This window comes from Neoarius graeffei, chromosome 2 (assembly GCF_027579695.1).
Source record: "Neoarius graeffei isolate fNeoGra1 chromosome 2, fNeoGra1.pri, whole genome shotgun sequence".
NCBI classification, from domain to species: Eukaryota; Metazoa; Chordata; class Actinopteri; order Siluriformes; family Ariidae; genus Neoarius; species Neoarius graeffei.
In genome coordinates, this window is record NC_083570.1 from 27,912,474 (window position 1) to 27,927,657 (window position 15,184).

At 41.4% G+C, this 15,184-nt stretch overlaps 1 protein-coding gene across 1 annotated transcript in view; it reads left to right on the forward strand.

The window, feature by feature from the left end:
- Positions 1-15,184, forward strand: part of arhgap39 (Rho GTPase activating protein 39) — a 96,633-nt gene that overhangs the window by 68,217 nt on the left and 13,232 nt on the right. The window contains exons 4-9 of the mRNA XM_060914042.1: positions 1,329-1,493; positions 1,678-2,077; positions 2,321-2,394; positions 7,282-7,481; positions 11,993-12,084; positions 13,641-13,810. Of these exons, the coding sequence (XP_060770025.1) occupies positions 1,329-1,493; positions 1,678-2,077; positions 2,321-2,394; positions 7,282-7,481; positions 11,993-12,084; positions 13,641-13,810 (1,101 nt within the window). The remainder of the gene's footprint in view (positions 1-1,328; positions 1,494-1,677; positions 2,078-2,320; positions 2,395-7,281; positions 7,482-11,992; positions 12,085-13,640; positions 13,811-15,184) is intronic.

The following is a 15,184-nucleotide window of genomic DNA, read 5'->3' on the forward strand; positions in this document are numbered from 1 at the left end:
TCGTTTCAAGGCACTGTTTGTCGTGCCAAGCATTCATTAGTGTCTTTTCATTTTAGATCTGTCTGACGTTCCAGCATTCCTTTCAGCATTTTTCTCTTTTACACACACACACACACACACGCACGCACGCACACACGCGCACACACACCTTTAGATGAAGTTCAATCTGAACAATTCATACAGTTTATATAAATACAATACTGTCTATAATATACTAATATATAAACCTTTCAGTTTCTACAGTGTCAATAGTCTTGACTGCAGTGAGCTTATTATAAGCATTAACGTTTACTTCAGATGTTGACATTAGCTCATCTTCTGTCTTACAAACTTGCACATATTTCACATATACTGTATATTTAGAGTGTGCACAATATCACATTGTACAATTAGTGCATCGTCTGTCCATGCATGCATGTCTAATGCTCTAATCAAACATGTATTAATTAAATGAAGGACTTCAGGAGAAGGAGAGCCAGGAGAGAAAAGGAGGGAAAAGAAATCAATCAAAGATGGGTCTGAAATTTCTTATTAAGAAAATACAATAGAGATTTTTTTTTTTTGCAAGAGCACTAATCAAGGAAAAGGAATAAAAAGGCACAGCAAGTTCACAACAATAGCTCACACAAATAAATGGCTCAGAAATGTACTTCAGAAATTGTGGAAAGACTTCGCAAAGACATATCACAAGCTATTTAAACAGAGTGAGCAGTCAAACTTGTGAGGTTTATGCTGCTCAGAATTCCAGTGATAGTGCACTCTGGTGGTCATAGGAGAAAGTACAAAGGGTGACTGTTCCACAGGTAGAACCTTATGGTACTGTATCAGGTTTATGAACGGTACGTTCACAAAATTTTAAAGGATACAGAAAGCAAAACAGTTGGGAGTACTTTTCTAGAGATTTTCCTGCTTTATATGTTGTTCTGAAATGTATAACTCGGTGTAGTATGCAGTATACCTGTTATTATATGATGCCATCAGGAATTATTGTGCTAGAACATTCTCAATGAAGCCTCTGCCATGATTATCATCATATAGAGCTGTATACAGAGGAGTTTCATAGACTTTCAGTTTGAAGATGATGTGGGATGAATCGTTGCTCCAGAATGCTTTTTTATCGCTTATTTTAGAAACTCAGACTCTGACCTGCTTTCGCCCTGAGGCTGCCTCTTGTTGAACTTCCTCTCCACCGCCTCCTCTGTCTCTCCCTCTGCCTCTCTGTTGTCTTCTTTTTGCTCCACCTTGAGGTTCAGGCACACCTTGCATTTCTTTATAATGCTGTTTATAACTGCATTATCTCTCTCTCTCTCTCTCTCTCTCTCTTTCAGTCGGAAGATCTTGGTGCATGCTCACAGTTTGAGGCAAGTCGGAATGCTCGAAACATGATGCCCAGTGCTAGTTGTGGTGTGTTTCCAGAATTCTCCCTGCGAAAGCCTTCTTCCGAGACTGATATTGAGAACTGGGCATCTAAGCATTTCAGCAAACACACACAGGTACTTACCCTCCATACATGATTATATTTTACAACACTCAGTGCAGATAATATTGTTCTTAGGGATAGAGGGTGTGACTTAGATTAAAAATAAAAGCTGAAAGGTTGCATAAGGATCTTTTTTTATTTGGACTAATTGGAAGGTAAAGATCTATACACTATCTTATCCTTTCTCCATCTGTCAGGGTCTGTTCAGAAGGAAGGTGTCCATTGCAAACATGCTGGCCTGGAGCAGCGAGCCCATTAAAAAGCCCATGATCCACACAATAGACCGTACAGTCAAGCGTGAGGCTGTGGAGCTCTTCAAGCACATCCAGACTTACATGGGGGACAGAAAGGGCAAAGGTGAGCCTCTGGCTGTGGCTCTGGAGATTGCAGTACGTGGCTGGAGCAACCAAGGCCTCCGTGATGAGCTGTACATTCAGCTGTGCCGGCAGACCACAGAAAACTTCCGTTATGACAGTTTACAGAGGGGCTGGGAACTTATGGCCATCTGTCTCGCTTTCTTTCCTCCTACACCGCGCTTCCACAACTACCTGGAAGGTTACATTTACAGACACATTGATCCACTGAACGACACCAAAGGTAGGACACAGACATATGCATAGTTGTAGTAAGAATACCAAGTGTGTCCAGTAATATTTTCTGTTTATGCCAATGATTTTCTGCTGAGACATCTTTTCTTTTAGTGTCATAATTTGTAAAAAAAATTTTACTTCTTAAATAATAATGATGCTGATCAATTTTTTTGGATTTTGCAGAAAAATAATAAAATGTCCAAGTTTTTGCCATATTGACCAGTATTTGTGTGTATGCATGTAAATGTAGGAGTGGCTGTCAGCAGCTATGCGAAGTACTGCTACCGCAAATTACAGAAAGCTGCACTGATGGGAGCGAAAAAGGTTGGTGTATTTATCAACTGTATTTATCTTTAGCATGTTTCTTTGCTTACAGTAGTGCTTGAGAGTTAAAGGCCCCATAAAATAGCTTCATAGCTGTGATTTGATTCTATATGTTGACATATTTCCTGTCAAAACAGGAAGACACTGTCATTTTGACCTGCTTGACTCACTTAAACAATAGCTAGTAGTGTTCACGATATGACACAACACCAACTGAAGCTAAACAAACCTGACATTATCTTAGTAAGCCCACTAAACATGGTAAACAGTGAAGAGATTAAAGAGAGGCTCTTACTGATGAAGAGGCATTGATGGTGTATAAAAATGGAATCACATTCTCAATCTGAGGAATAGACGTTTTCCAGCAAGTAAAACACCTCTGAAACTGTTCCTCAACTGGGGGGGGTCCTATATTGTGTGCTTCTTACCTTATTTTTGGTCTACCATTTTGGTTCACATAAACATATAGACTAATGGCCAAAAATATGGAAAGACCTGAGCATAACACCCATATGTCCATCCCATTGCAAAGCATAGCATTAATATGGAGCTGGCCTGACCACTGCTGTTATAATAACCTCCACTCTTCCAGAAAGGATTTCTACTATATTCTGGAGCAGGGGTTGTGGGGATTTGCCCATTCAGTCACAAGAGCATTAGTGAGGTCAAGCAAGGAGGTCTGAGATGCAGTCATCGATTGAGATCAGGGCTCTCATTCTTCGACTCAAACTTTGGCACTCCCATATTTCTCCATCTGAAGAACAAAATTCATGGACTGTAAAGATCCTGTCTCCAGATGTATCCTTTCCCTTCCCTTTTGCATTTGACTGAAGAATTATTCTGGTATAAAAGACAGTGTTCAGTGGGGTTGAGGTCTGGGCTCTGTGCAGGTCACTTGAGTTCCTCCACTCCAGCCTCAGCAAACCATGTCTTTATACACAGAGGCACTGCCATTGTGGAACAGGTTTGGGCCCCTCAATTCCAGTGAAGGGAAATGCTACAGCATACAAAAACCGTAGATACAATAATGTGCCTCCAACTTTGTGGCAATATGGGGATCATGGTGAGACATCTACATACCTTTGGCCATACAGTGTATAGGTATATAGCATGTATGTGGGTTTATATACATCATATATACACCATTATATGTGTCACACCATGGGATTTTTGTACCAGATGCTCCGTTTACAGAATGCATAGAAATGGCGCTGAAAAGCGTGCAATATTTTGCACTGTTTTCGCTGGCTGAGCCAGTAACTATCAACAAGTAATCACCTCAATAGCACCCCTACAGGATACATTTACCACTTTTAACATAATCCACAACTGAGACAAGTATAGATCTTCCTTCTGCCATAAAAACTGGCAAGTGACATTTTGATTTGTAGTGAAAATGTGTTGATCATGCGAGTGCAGTTTTTACGCAACATTCACTTGGTGGCACTAATAGTTCACCACGTGTTTTTTTGACCTTCCGAGCAGCATTTTGTAGTCTGTTGTACAACAAATCTGGGAAATTTGCCAATAACCTACAGTCGAGGTTGTCTCCTGATGGATTCACAAGGTTCTGTATCGTTTGTAGTCAGTGCCTGGAAAATGGACCATTTGGGGTTGTGCGCACATGATTTCATGTCAGATTTACAGTAACTTCCCTTGGTCCAATTTCACTTTGGTTTGTATTTCCTGCATATGGAGGCTCGGTAGTTTAATGCAGCAGGTACAACTCTAAATCCATAATCTGTGCATCTGGTATAAAAATCTGGTGGACTGACACACACACACTATAAAGATTCCACACTCGCCCCTCCTTCGGGTGGTATTTTTTCCCCTCAAGCTTGGGTTCTCTACCAGAGGCCTGGGAATTTGAGGGGTCTGTGCAGTATCTTAGCTGTTCCTAGGATTGCGCTTTTCTGGACACACATCTCAGATATTGTTCCTGGGATCTGTTGGAGCCACTCTCTCAGTTTGGGGGTCACTGCACCAAGGGCTCCTATCACCATGGGGACCACTGTTGTCTTCATTTTCCACATCTTTTCTATGTTGATGGCCCAGACCTTGTTCTTCCCATTCAGCTGACTTCTCAGGAGCTGTCAAAATTCGGCTGTTGCTGCTTTCCTAGCGGCATCTTCATAGTTGCCGTTTGTTTGCGGGATTCCAAGGTACTTGTAGTGGTCTTCTGCATCTCCTATTATGCTGTCTGGTAGCACCACCCCCTCAGTAGAGCCCTGCACTCCCACGGGAGTCCCGCGGGACCCGCTGCAAAGCGGGTCCCGCGGCATTCAGCATGTAGTGTCAGCATGTAGCATTCAGCATGTAGTGTCTCTAATAATAATTAGTGCTATCAAGCGATTAAAATATTTAATCGCAAATCACACATTTTTATCACATGAGAAACCATTGTAATTCTCTGATCAGCATAAAAAAGTGAATGGGCTTGCTTTGTACCAATGGTGGTTTTTTTTTTTTTTTTGCAAAGCAGAGCTAGTAAGAGAAGTGAATTGATTTACTGCTTGCATTAGTCTACAACTCTAATTAGAGAGACAGGTTACACAGTGATGGTAGGCTTGACTCAATGCTATCCCAGAAATCCTTCCTGTAATATGCAAATTTGTCTGTCCAATCAGAGGCGGCCAAATTTGCATATTACAGGAAGGATTTCTGGGATAGCATTGAGTCAAGCCTACCGTCACTGTGTAACCTGTCTCTCTGATTAGAGTTGTAGACTAACTCAAGCAGTAAATCAATTCACTTCTCTTACTAGCTCTGCTTTGCAAAAAAAAAAAAAAAACACCATTGGTACAAAGCAAGCCCATTCACTTTTTTATGCTGATCAGAGAATTACAATGGTTTCTCATGTGATAAAAATGTGTGATTTGCGATTAAATATTTTAATCGCTTGATAGCACTAATTATTATTATTATTAGAGACACTACATGCTGAATTCAGAAACAAGGTAAATAATAACAAACGTGAACGTGAGCTGTAGATATTTATGCTCAAATCCACTCAAAGTAGGGGGTGGGGCACCATCACGCTGTGTCAAGACAAGAACTTTCCTGAGAAATAATGCGAACGTCTGCATCATGCGGGATTTGCGGGCGGAAGCGGGACAAAATATGGCAGGCATGGGCGGGAGCGGGACTCATTCATTCATTATCTCTAGCCGCTTTATCCTTCTACAGGGTCGCAGGCAAGCTGGAGCCTATCCCAGCTGACTACGGGCGAAAGGCGGGGTACACCCTGGACAAGTCGCCAGGTCATCACAGGGCTGACACATAGACACAGACAACCATTCACACTCACATTCACACCTACGGTCAATTTAGAGTCACCAGTTAACCTAACCTGCATGTCTTTGGACTGTGGGGAAAACCGGAGCACCCGGAGGAAACCCACGCGGACACGGGGAGAACATGCAAACTCCGCACAGAAAGGCCCTCGCCGGCCCCGGGGCTCGAACCCAGGACCTTCTTGCTGTGAGGCGACAGCGCTAACCACTACACCACCGTGCCGCCCGGGAGCGGGACTGAAAATCATAATTTTTTTGTGGGCGGGAGCGGGACTGAAAATCATAATTCTTTGTGGGCGGGAGCGGGACTGCACAATGCGGACGCGGGCGGGAGCAGGACTGAAAAATCCGACCCACGCAGACCTCTACCCCTCAGTTCTAACTGTTTTCCCTCTCCTTGTTACCATCTAGTCCGAATGACATTCCAATGTTGTTGCTGTAGATCAGACCTGGCATACATGTAGAGGAGGTGACTGATGGTTGCTCCATTTCACAGTCTGTATCCATAGCTGCTTGAAATTGGCCTCGAGGGTTGTTTTGTTAGGGTTGTTTGATGTTGTACAGTTTCAAGAATATATACACAATGTGAGGCATCAAGTCAGTCAATCCAGGCCACGCACAGATTGATGTTTTGCTCCTCTGGTGTTGCTCCAGTAGCCCATTTTTTTATCAGATTGCCCTGGTTCCTCAACACCTGAGGCAGACCTTGTTAGACCAGGCAATATCCAAGCCAGTATAACTCGTTTTTCTGTCTCTCATCTACAGGCCCTCACTGGACTTGCCTCAACCGGGGCACGAACTCATGACCTTCTACACCAGAGTGCACTAAGTCAGTGATGTTATCAACCGTTACACAGTTGCACGAAGATATGAAGTTTATCTTCAAGTTTATTTTTCAAGTTTATTTATTTTCAAGTTTTTGTTCATTTATTTTATCTTCGAGTGATGAATATATTCACAAGTGAGTGAAGTGAATGAGTGAAAATATTTTCAACATGAGAAGATAAACTTCATATATTTCTGCCACTGTGCAATGTTCTTTATATTATATGGACACAGCCACAAAAAAAAAAATCAAAGGAATTTAAAATTTTGAACTGGTTTGTGATTTTGATAACGCACGTCCAGTCAGCAGGAAAATACTGAGAGTGATGTCATCAGAGTGAAATATCAGGGTATACTGTATACACACACACACACACACACACACACACACACACACACATATATATGAAGAAGAAGAAGAAAGCTTATCATATGCACGCTCAAGCACAGTGAAATTCGTCCTCTGCATTTAACCCATCTGAGGCAGTGAACACACACATGCACACACACAAGTGAGCAATGAGCACACACACATACCCAGAGCAGTGGGCAGCCATGCTACAGCACCCGGGGAACAGTTGAGGGTCAGGTGCCTGGCTCAAGGGCACCTTGGTCCAAGGCCGCTCCATGTTAACCTAATGTGTGCAAATGTGTGTAAATAGTTTAATTGCTCAGTTGTGTATTTATACCAGCTGTGCATCTATCTATCTATCTATCTATCTATCTATCTATCTATCTATCTATCTATCTATCTATCTATCTAATGCAGGGTTTGAAAAAGCCTTGTCTTGAGGAGGTAGCTTATGCTCGGAATGCCATCTTTAGCCCCTCTATGTTTGGCTCTTCTCTGGAAGAAGTGATGGCAATGCAGAAGGAGCGCTACCCTGACCGACAGCTGCCATGGGTACAAACTCGTCTGTCAGAGGAAGTGTTAGGCTTAAATGGAGACCAAACTGAGGGTATCTTCAGGTGAGATGTAAAGATGATAAAGCCATAATACATAATCTATAAAATGGCACTAACTGGTCATGGAATGAATGAATTTATTAATGAACGAACAATCAATACATTTATTTTGTACTATGAAATGGTTTATGATTTAAGCTTTTTTTTTTAAATTAACAACACAACATTATAAAACTAACCATTACTTGGCAGTGGGCTGGTTTTAATTTGATTCAGGTTTACTATCATTATACAGCCCTGTGTATGGAAAAAAAATTCTGTAAAGTCAAATCAAATCAAATCAAATCAAGTTTATTTGTACAGCGCTTTTAACAATAAACATTGTCGCAAAGCAGCTTTACAGAATTTGAACGACTTAAAACATGAGCTAATTTTATCCCTAATCTATCCCCAATGAGCAAGCCTGTGGCGACGGTGGCAAGGAAAAACTCCCTCAGACGACATGAGGAAGAAACCTCGAGAGGAACCAGACTCAAAAGGGAACCCATCCTCATTTGGGCAACAACAGACAGCCTGACTATAATATTAACACTTTTAACAGGTATAACCCTCAACTGTCCTCATGGGGCCGTCCTTCACAGGAGTGGGGCGATAAAACTCCGACCAGACACAGGGCACCAGGATGGATCAAGCAGGTCCGAGGGGCAGAAGAGGCCAGCATCTCAATCCCAGGATCAACATGTAACTCAGAGGGACAGATGGGGGGGGGAGAGAAAGAAAACACGTTGTTAGGTATGCCCTAAAAATGACAAGTATTAAATCTGTGTGGTAGGCTCACAGAGACGAGAGTCTTTACATCAGGCATGACGCACAATGGCATGTTAATATGGTAAAAAATATATCATGACCTGCTCTGGCTGGATGCTTGATTGGGTGATGGGAGCACACTCCTCAGCAATGATGAGATGCAGATGGGACCCTTAGGCCTGGCCAAGACAATTCAGTTACATTTCACCGGGTCTGGGACATGCGACAGAACGTCTGATGGCCGATTCCCTGCAGGCTACGATAGCCAGTCGAGGTCCCCACCGTCTCCACCAAAAGATTTCCTGTTGACTCCATGTAACTCAGAGGGACAGATTTGGGGTGGGGGGGGGGAAGAGAAAGAAAACACAGGTGGTTAGGTATGCCCAATGTCACCTGAATAAGTAGGAACAGTATACATATTGCACCGAGTACAAGCAGGGACTCCGGCAACTAACTATGACAGCATAACTAAAAGGAGAGAGCCAGAAGGTAACACAGGCATGAGGGAGCCCCGGGACATAAAGCAGCCAGCCACTGCACCGTCAACAAACTCGAGTGAGCAAGCGAGTGGGGACTGACAGCATCCATACATCCCAGTTTACCAAAACACTCTATGTCTGAGGACCCTCCAGATCTACTCCTTTACCTCATAAACACCATTAACAAAAGGCTTGACTAAACAGATATGTTTTCAGCCTAGACTTAAATGCTGAGACTGTGTCTGATTCCCGAACATTACTTGGAAGGCTGTTCCATAACAGTGGGGCTTTGTAAGAAAAGGCTCTGCCCCCTGATGTAGCCTTCACTATACGAGGTACCAGCAGATAGCCTGCACCTTTTGATCTAAGTAGGCGTGGCGGGTCATAGAGGAGCAGAAGTTCACTCAGGTACTGTGGTGCGAGACCATTTAGTGCTTTAAAGGTCAATAGTAGTATTTTATAATCAATACGAAATTTGATTGGGAGCCAATGCAGTGTGGATAAGACAGGCGTGATGTGGTCATATTTTCTAGTTCTAGTAAGGACTCTTGCTGCGGCATTTTGAACTAACTGGAGCTTGTTTATGCACTTATTGGAACATCCAGACAGTAAGGCATTACAATAATCCAACCTGGAGGTAACGAAAGCATGGACTAGTTTTTCTGCATCATGCAATGACATTAAATTTCTTATCTTTGCAATATTTCTGAGATGGTAAAGCAAAAGCTATATCACAAAAAATATACACAGTAAAAAAAAAACCTTCAACATCGAGAGGAATCAGCTGAGGTGGCTCGGGCATCTCTTTCGGATGCTTCCTGGACGCCTCCCTGGGGAGGTGTTCCAGGCATGTCCCCCCGGGAGGAGGCCCCGGGGAAGACCCAGGACACGCTGGAGGGACTATGTCTCTCAGCTGGCCTGGGAACGCCTCAGTGTTCTTCCCGAGGAGCTGGCCGAGGTGTTTGGGGAGAGGGAAGTTTGGGCTTCCATGCTCAGACTGCTGCCTCCGTGACCCGGCCCCGGATAAGCGGAAGAAAATGAGATGAGATGAGAAAAAAACTTCATCAAATCAATATTTGGCATGGCCACCATATGCCTTTACATTCTCTTTAGTACACTGTTGTCCAGTTTTACAACCCCGATTCCAAAAAAGTTGGGACAAAGTACAAATTGTAAATAAAAACGGAATGCAATAATTTACAAATCTCAAAAACTGATATTGTATTCACAATAGAACATAGACAACATATCAAATGTCGAAAGTGAGACATTTTGAAATTTCATGCCAAATATTGGCTCCTTTGAAATTTCATGACAGCAACACATCTCAAAAAAGTTGGGACAGGGGCCATAAGAAGCTGGAAAAGTTAAAGGTACAAAAAAGGAACGGCTGGAGAACCAAATTGCAACTCATTAGGTCAATTGGTAATAGGTCATTAACATGACTGGGTATAAAAAGAGCATCTTGGAGTGGCAGCAGCTCTCGGAAGTAAAGATGGGAAGAGGATCACCAATCCCCCTAATTCTGTGCCGACAAATAGTGGAGCAATATCAGAAAGGAGTTTGACAGTGTAAAATTGCAAAGAGTTTGAACATATCATCTGTAGTGCATAATATCATTAAAAGATTCAGAGAATCTGGAAGAATCTCTGTGCGTAAGGGACAAGGCTGGAAAACCATATTGGGTGCCCGTGATCTTCGGGCCCTTAGATGGCACTGCATCACATACAGGCATGCTTCTGTATTGGAAATCACAAAATGGGCTCAGGAATATTTCCAGAGAACATTATCTGTGAACACAATTCACCGTGCCATCCGCCGTTGCCAGGTAAAACTCTATAGTTCAAAGAAGAAGCCATATCTAAACATGATCCAGAAGCGCAGACGTCTTCTCTGGGCCAAGGCTCATTTAAAATGGACTGTGGCAAAGTGGAAAATTGTTCTGTGGTCAGATGAATCGAAATTTGAAATTCTTTATGGAAATCAGGGACGCCGTGTCATTTGGACTAAAGAGGAGAAGGACGACCCAAGTTGTTATCAGCGCTCAGTTCAGAAGCCTGCATCTCTGATGGTATGGGGTTGCATTAGTACGTGTAGCATGGAGAGCTTACACATCTGGAAAGACACCATCAATGCTGAAAGGTATATTTAGTTCTAGAGCAACATATGCTCCCATCCAGACGATGTCTCTTTCAGGGAAGACCTTGCATTTTCCAACATGACAATGCCAAACCACATACTGCATCAATTACAGCATCATGGCTGCGTAGAAGAAGGGTCCGGGTACTGAACTGGCCAGCCTGCAGTCCAGATCTTTCACCCATAGAAAACATTTGGCGCATCATAAAATCGAAGATACGACAAAAAAGACCTAAGACAGTTGAGCAACTTGAATCCTACATTAGACAAGAATGGGTTAACATTCCTATCCCTAAACTTGAGCAACTTGTCTCCTCAGTCCCCAGACGTTTACAGACTGTTGTAAAGAGAAAAGGGGATGTCTCACAGTGGTAAACATGGCCTTGTCCCAACTTTTTTGAGATGTGTTGTTGTCATGAAATTTAAAATCACCTAATTTTTCTCTTTAAATGATACATTTTCTCAGTTTAAACATTTGATATGTCATCTATGTTCTATTCTGAATAAAATATGGAATTTTGAAACTTCCACATCATTGCATTCCATTTTTATTTACAATTTGTACTTTGTCCCAACTTTTTTGGAATCGGGGTTGTATAAGGAAATAACTTGGCAGGTTCTTCCCATCACCTTGGAGAACATGCCAAAGTTGTTCTGCAAGGCTGTTTGTTCTCTTTTTTCAGTCATGCATTGGGTTTTATATATTTTAGTACTTAATAAACTTATATACAGAAGTGATCAAGTTTTTGTTTCAAAAGTTCAGTTTTTCTTTTCTTTTAGTCATTACTTTCTTTGAAGGCTCACTGCAGCATGTAATTATTTTTTGGACGTTTTTAAATTGCTTTTTTCCACTGACATACTAATAGAGAAGGGAAAAAATATAGCTGTCGCATGATAGGCTGTGGATCCACCACAACTGTGAGCAAGATAAAGCTTTTATTCAAGATGGATGGATGGATGGATGGATGGACAGAGGTACACATTGTACCTAGGATTACACAGCACCTACATACAGAAAGAGAAAGCAAGATAGGAGTTTTTATTAAAGATGGATGGATGGATGGATGGATGGATGGATGGATGAAAAAATATATATAGCATTGCTACAAAGAATGTGTTACAAAGTGTTTATGAATGTGTGTCTGGCAGGGTGCCTGGAGATATAGACGAGGTAAATGCGCTGAAGTTACAAGTGGACCAATGGAAGGTGCCAACTGGGTTGGAGGACCCACACATTCCTGGTATATTCTGATATATGTAATGTATATGAACGTAAAGTGAGAAATCAACAGGTTATCACTTAAAACTTAAAAAAAATTAATGCACCAAGTGAAATTGCAGATATTCATTGTTTTTGCTATTATACATTAGCACCCATCATATAGGGAAAATAACTGTCTGTCTATATATCCATCAAATACAAAAACCTACACTTATATACACAGATAATCCACAGAGTTTGGCACACACACATTTCTCTTTGTACACACAATTCTCTTTCTACCACGAACACATACAGAGACAGGCACACACACACACATGCTTTTAGCCTTGGGCAATTGCAGTGCTCCATTTCCCACTGAATATAAATAGCCCAGTCTCCAAGTGCATTATAGGAAGAGAAGAAACATGAAGAAAGTAAAGCATTGTGTTAAATATTTTGCTAGAAAATTGTTTATCTAAATAGTATATATATATATATATATATATATATATATATATATATATATATATATATATATATATGATTATTGTAATCAGTAAAAACGTTTTGAAAAAAAATCCACCTTTTGGTGAAGTAGCTTCATCTCACACTGAAAAAAAAATGAGAGAAATCCAACCTGTAATTGAAATACATTTATTCAAAGAAAAACAAATCCCTCATCAAGAAATAATTACTTTCAACAAAAACACTTGTGCCACTATTATTGGCACCCCTACATTTAATACTTTGTATAACCTTTGTATGTACTTTGTGCTCTCTCCTCTCCAGCTCACCCCACAGGTTTTCAATGGGGTTCAGGTTAGAGGACTGAGATGGTCATGGCAGAAGCTTCATTCTGTGGTCAGCTAACCATTTTTGTGTTGATTTGGACATATGCTTTGGATCATTGTCCTGCTGGAAGATCCAATGATGACCCAGTTTTAGTTCCCTGACAGAGGCAGCTAGATTTTAATCTAAAATGCCATGTTCTCTAACAAGGTTTCCAGAGCTTTTGGCGGAAAAACAGCCCCACATCACAGAACCTCCACCATATTTCACAGTTGGGATAGGGTTCTTTTCATTATAGCCATCCTTTTTCTTACACCAAACCCACTTTGAGTGTTTATTGCCATTTATTTACTATTTTTTTATTGGAGATTAGCATAGCACACAGTAGCATGCCACAAAGAATAAATAGCAATAACAAACAACCCCAAAAATACAGCCAAAATAACTCAAGAAAGGGCTTGCATGGCCTATCAAACCTCCTGACTTGAATCCCACTGAAAATGTATTGAGGATTTTGAAATCAGAGTGACGCTCGCAAGCTTGGAGAATTGACAACAAGGGGAAGCCAAGAGGAATGGGCCAAAATTTAACCACAGTGATGCAAACAGATAATTACTTCTTACAGGAGATGTCTCAAAGCTCTAATTGCCAGCAAGCTGTCAGAGTTGTCCAAATACTTATTTCCCCTCACTATATGTATTGCAACATTATACTACATAGTATCACTTCTGACTTTTTTAATACAATGAACAAAGTCAATTGTTAACAAACGTTTCTCATCCTGCCTCTATCTTTTTCCATTAGCGTCATTGTTGAAGCTGTGGTACAGGGAGTTGGAGGATCCAGTAATTCCTCATGAGTACTATGAAGAATGCATCTCTAACTATGACAGTCCTGAAGCTGCTGTCAGTGTGGTCCATAACCTTCCTCACATCAATAAACTGGTGCTCTGCTACCTCATCCGTTTCTTACAGGTCAGTCTTTCAATCTGTCTAAAAAGTTTATTTCTGCAAGTTAATTAGTTTAATTTGTTCAAAAGTAACTGTAATTAAAAAGGCCTTTTTTTTGCCTACCATACCGATGAATATAGCTGGCCTTATATATTTCTTTGTGTGCCAGAAATCTCAAAAGTATACAATTGCAAATGTTGAGTATAACCTACTATTGCATTAAAAAAAAGAATGACTACTGGTAGGGGAGAGCAGGGAGACTTGGGACAAGTTTTCAACTTTTGTAGATAGTGTGAAATTCTTTGCAGGTAGCGTCACATTCATATTGTATTAGAGAGTATTTATTATACCCTCTTACCACAACGTTAGTTTCTCAGCTTGTCACATATTATACAGGCCTTAAGGCTTCACTTTTTCTGTTGTTATGTTTTGCGAGGAGACATGGGACATTATGTTGGGAGACTTGGGACAAAACTAAAATACCTCGGCATCCATGTTTTCATTTTTATTTATTATCAAAACCTGTAACATATGAAATGTATGAACAAACAATGTTGGTACAGCGATAGAAAAATGTCAGTTTGCTCAAATCTGATGAGACAAAACAGCTCCATTCTCACGAAGGAATGAAATAAGCTTCATCCTCATGCAGGGACACGCCCACATTTTTAACAAACATTTTTAAACTATTTTATATTTGTAAACCACAAGAAAGAACCTGTAACATGAACTGTCCCAACTCTGCCCATCTGGCCATTTTGAAAAAAAAAATCCTTGAATGTTTTTCCCCCCCAGAACTCATCTCATCTCATTATCTCTAGCCGCTTCATCCTGTTCTACAGGGTCGCAGGCAAGCTGGAGCCTATCCCAGCTGACTACGGGCGAAAGGCAGGGTACACCCTGGACAAGTCACCAGGTCATCACAGAGCTGACACAGACACCTGACAACCATTCACACCTACGGTCAATTTAGAGTCACCAGTTAACCTAACCTGCATGTCTTTGGACTGTGGGGGAAACCGGAGCACCCGGAGGAAACCCACGCGGACACGGGGAGAACATGCAAACTCCACACAGAAAGGCCCTCGTCGGCCACGGGGCTCGAACCTGGACCTTCTTGCTTTGAGGTGACAGCGCTAACCACTACGCCACCGTGCCACCCCCCCAGAACTAATTTTAATAAATAATACTATATATGATAACTCGAGGCTACATACTTCAGTTCCTAACAAATCCCGAATCCCCTAGCATATATTACTGCACAGAATGGAGGTGGAGGCTAAATAGAAAATAAAAAGTTTTGGATGACAAAAAATATTCAACTGCACAGACCTTACTGCAGTGTTCAACTTCATGGCTCCAAAGGAAATAGATTACTCTCAGGGGCAACATCTAACT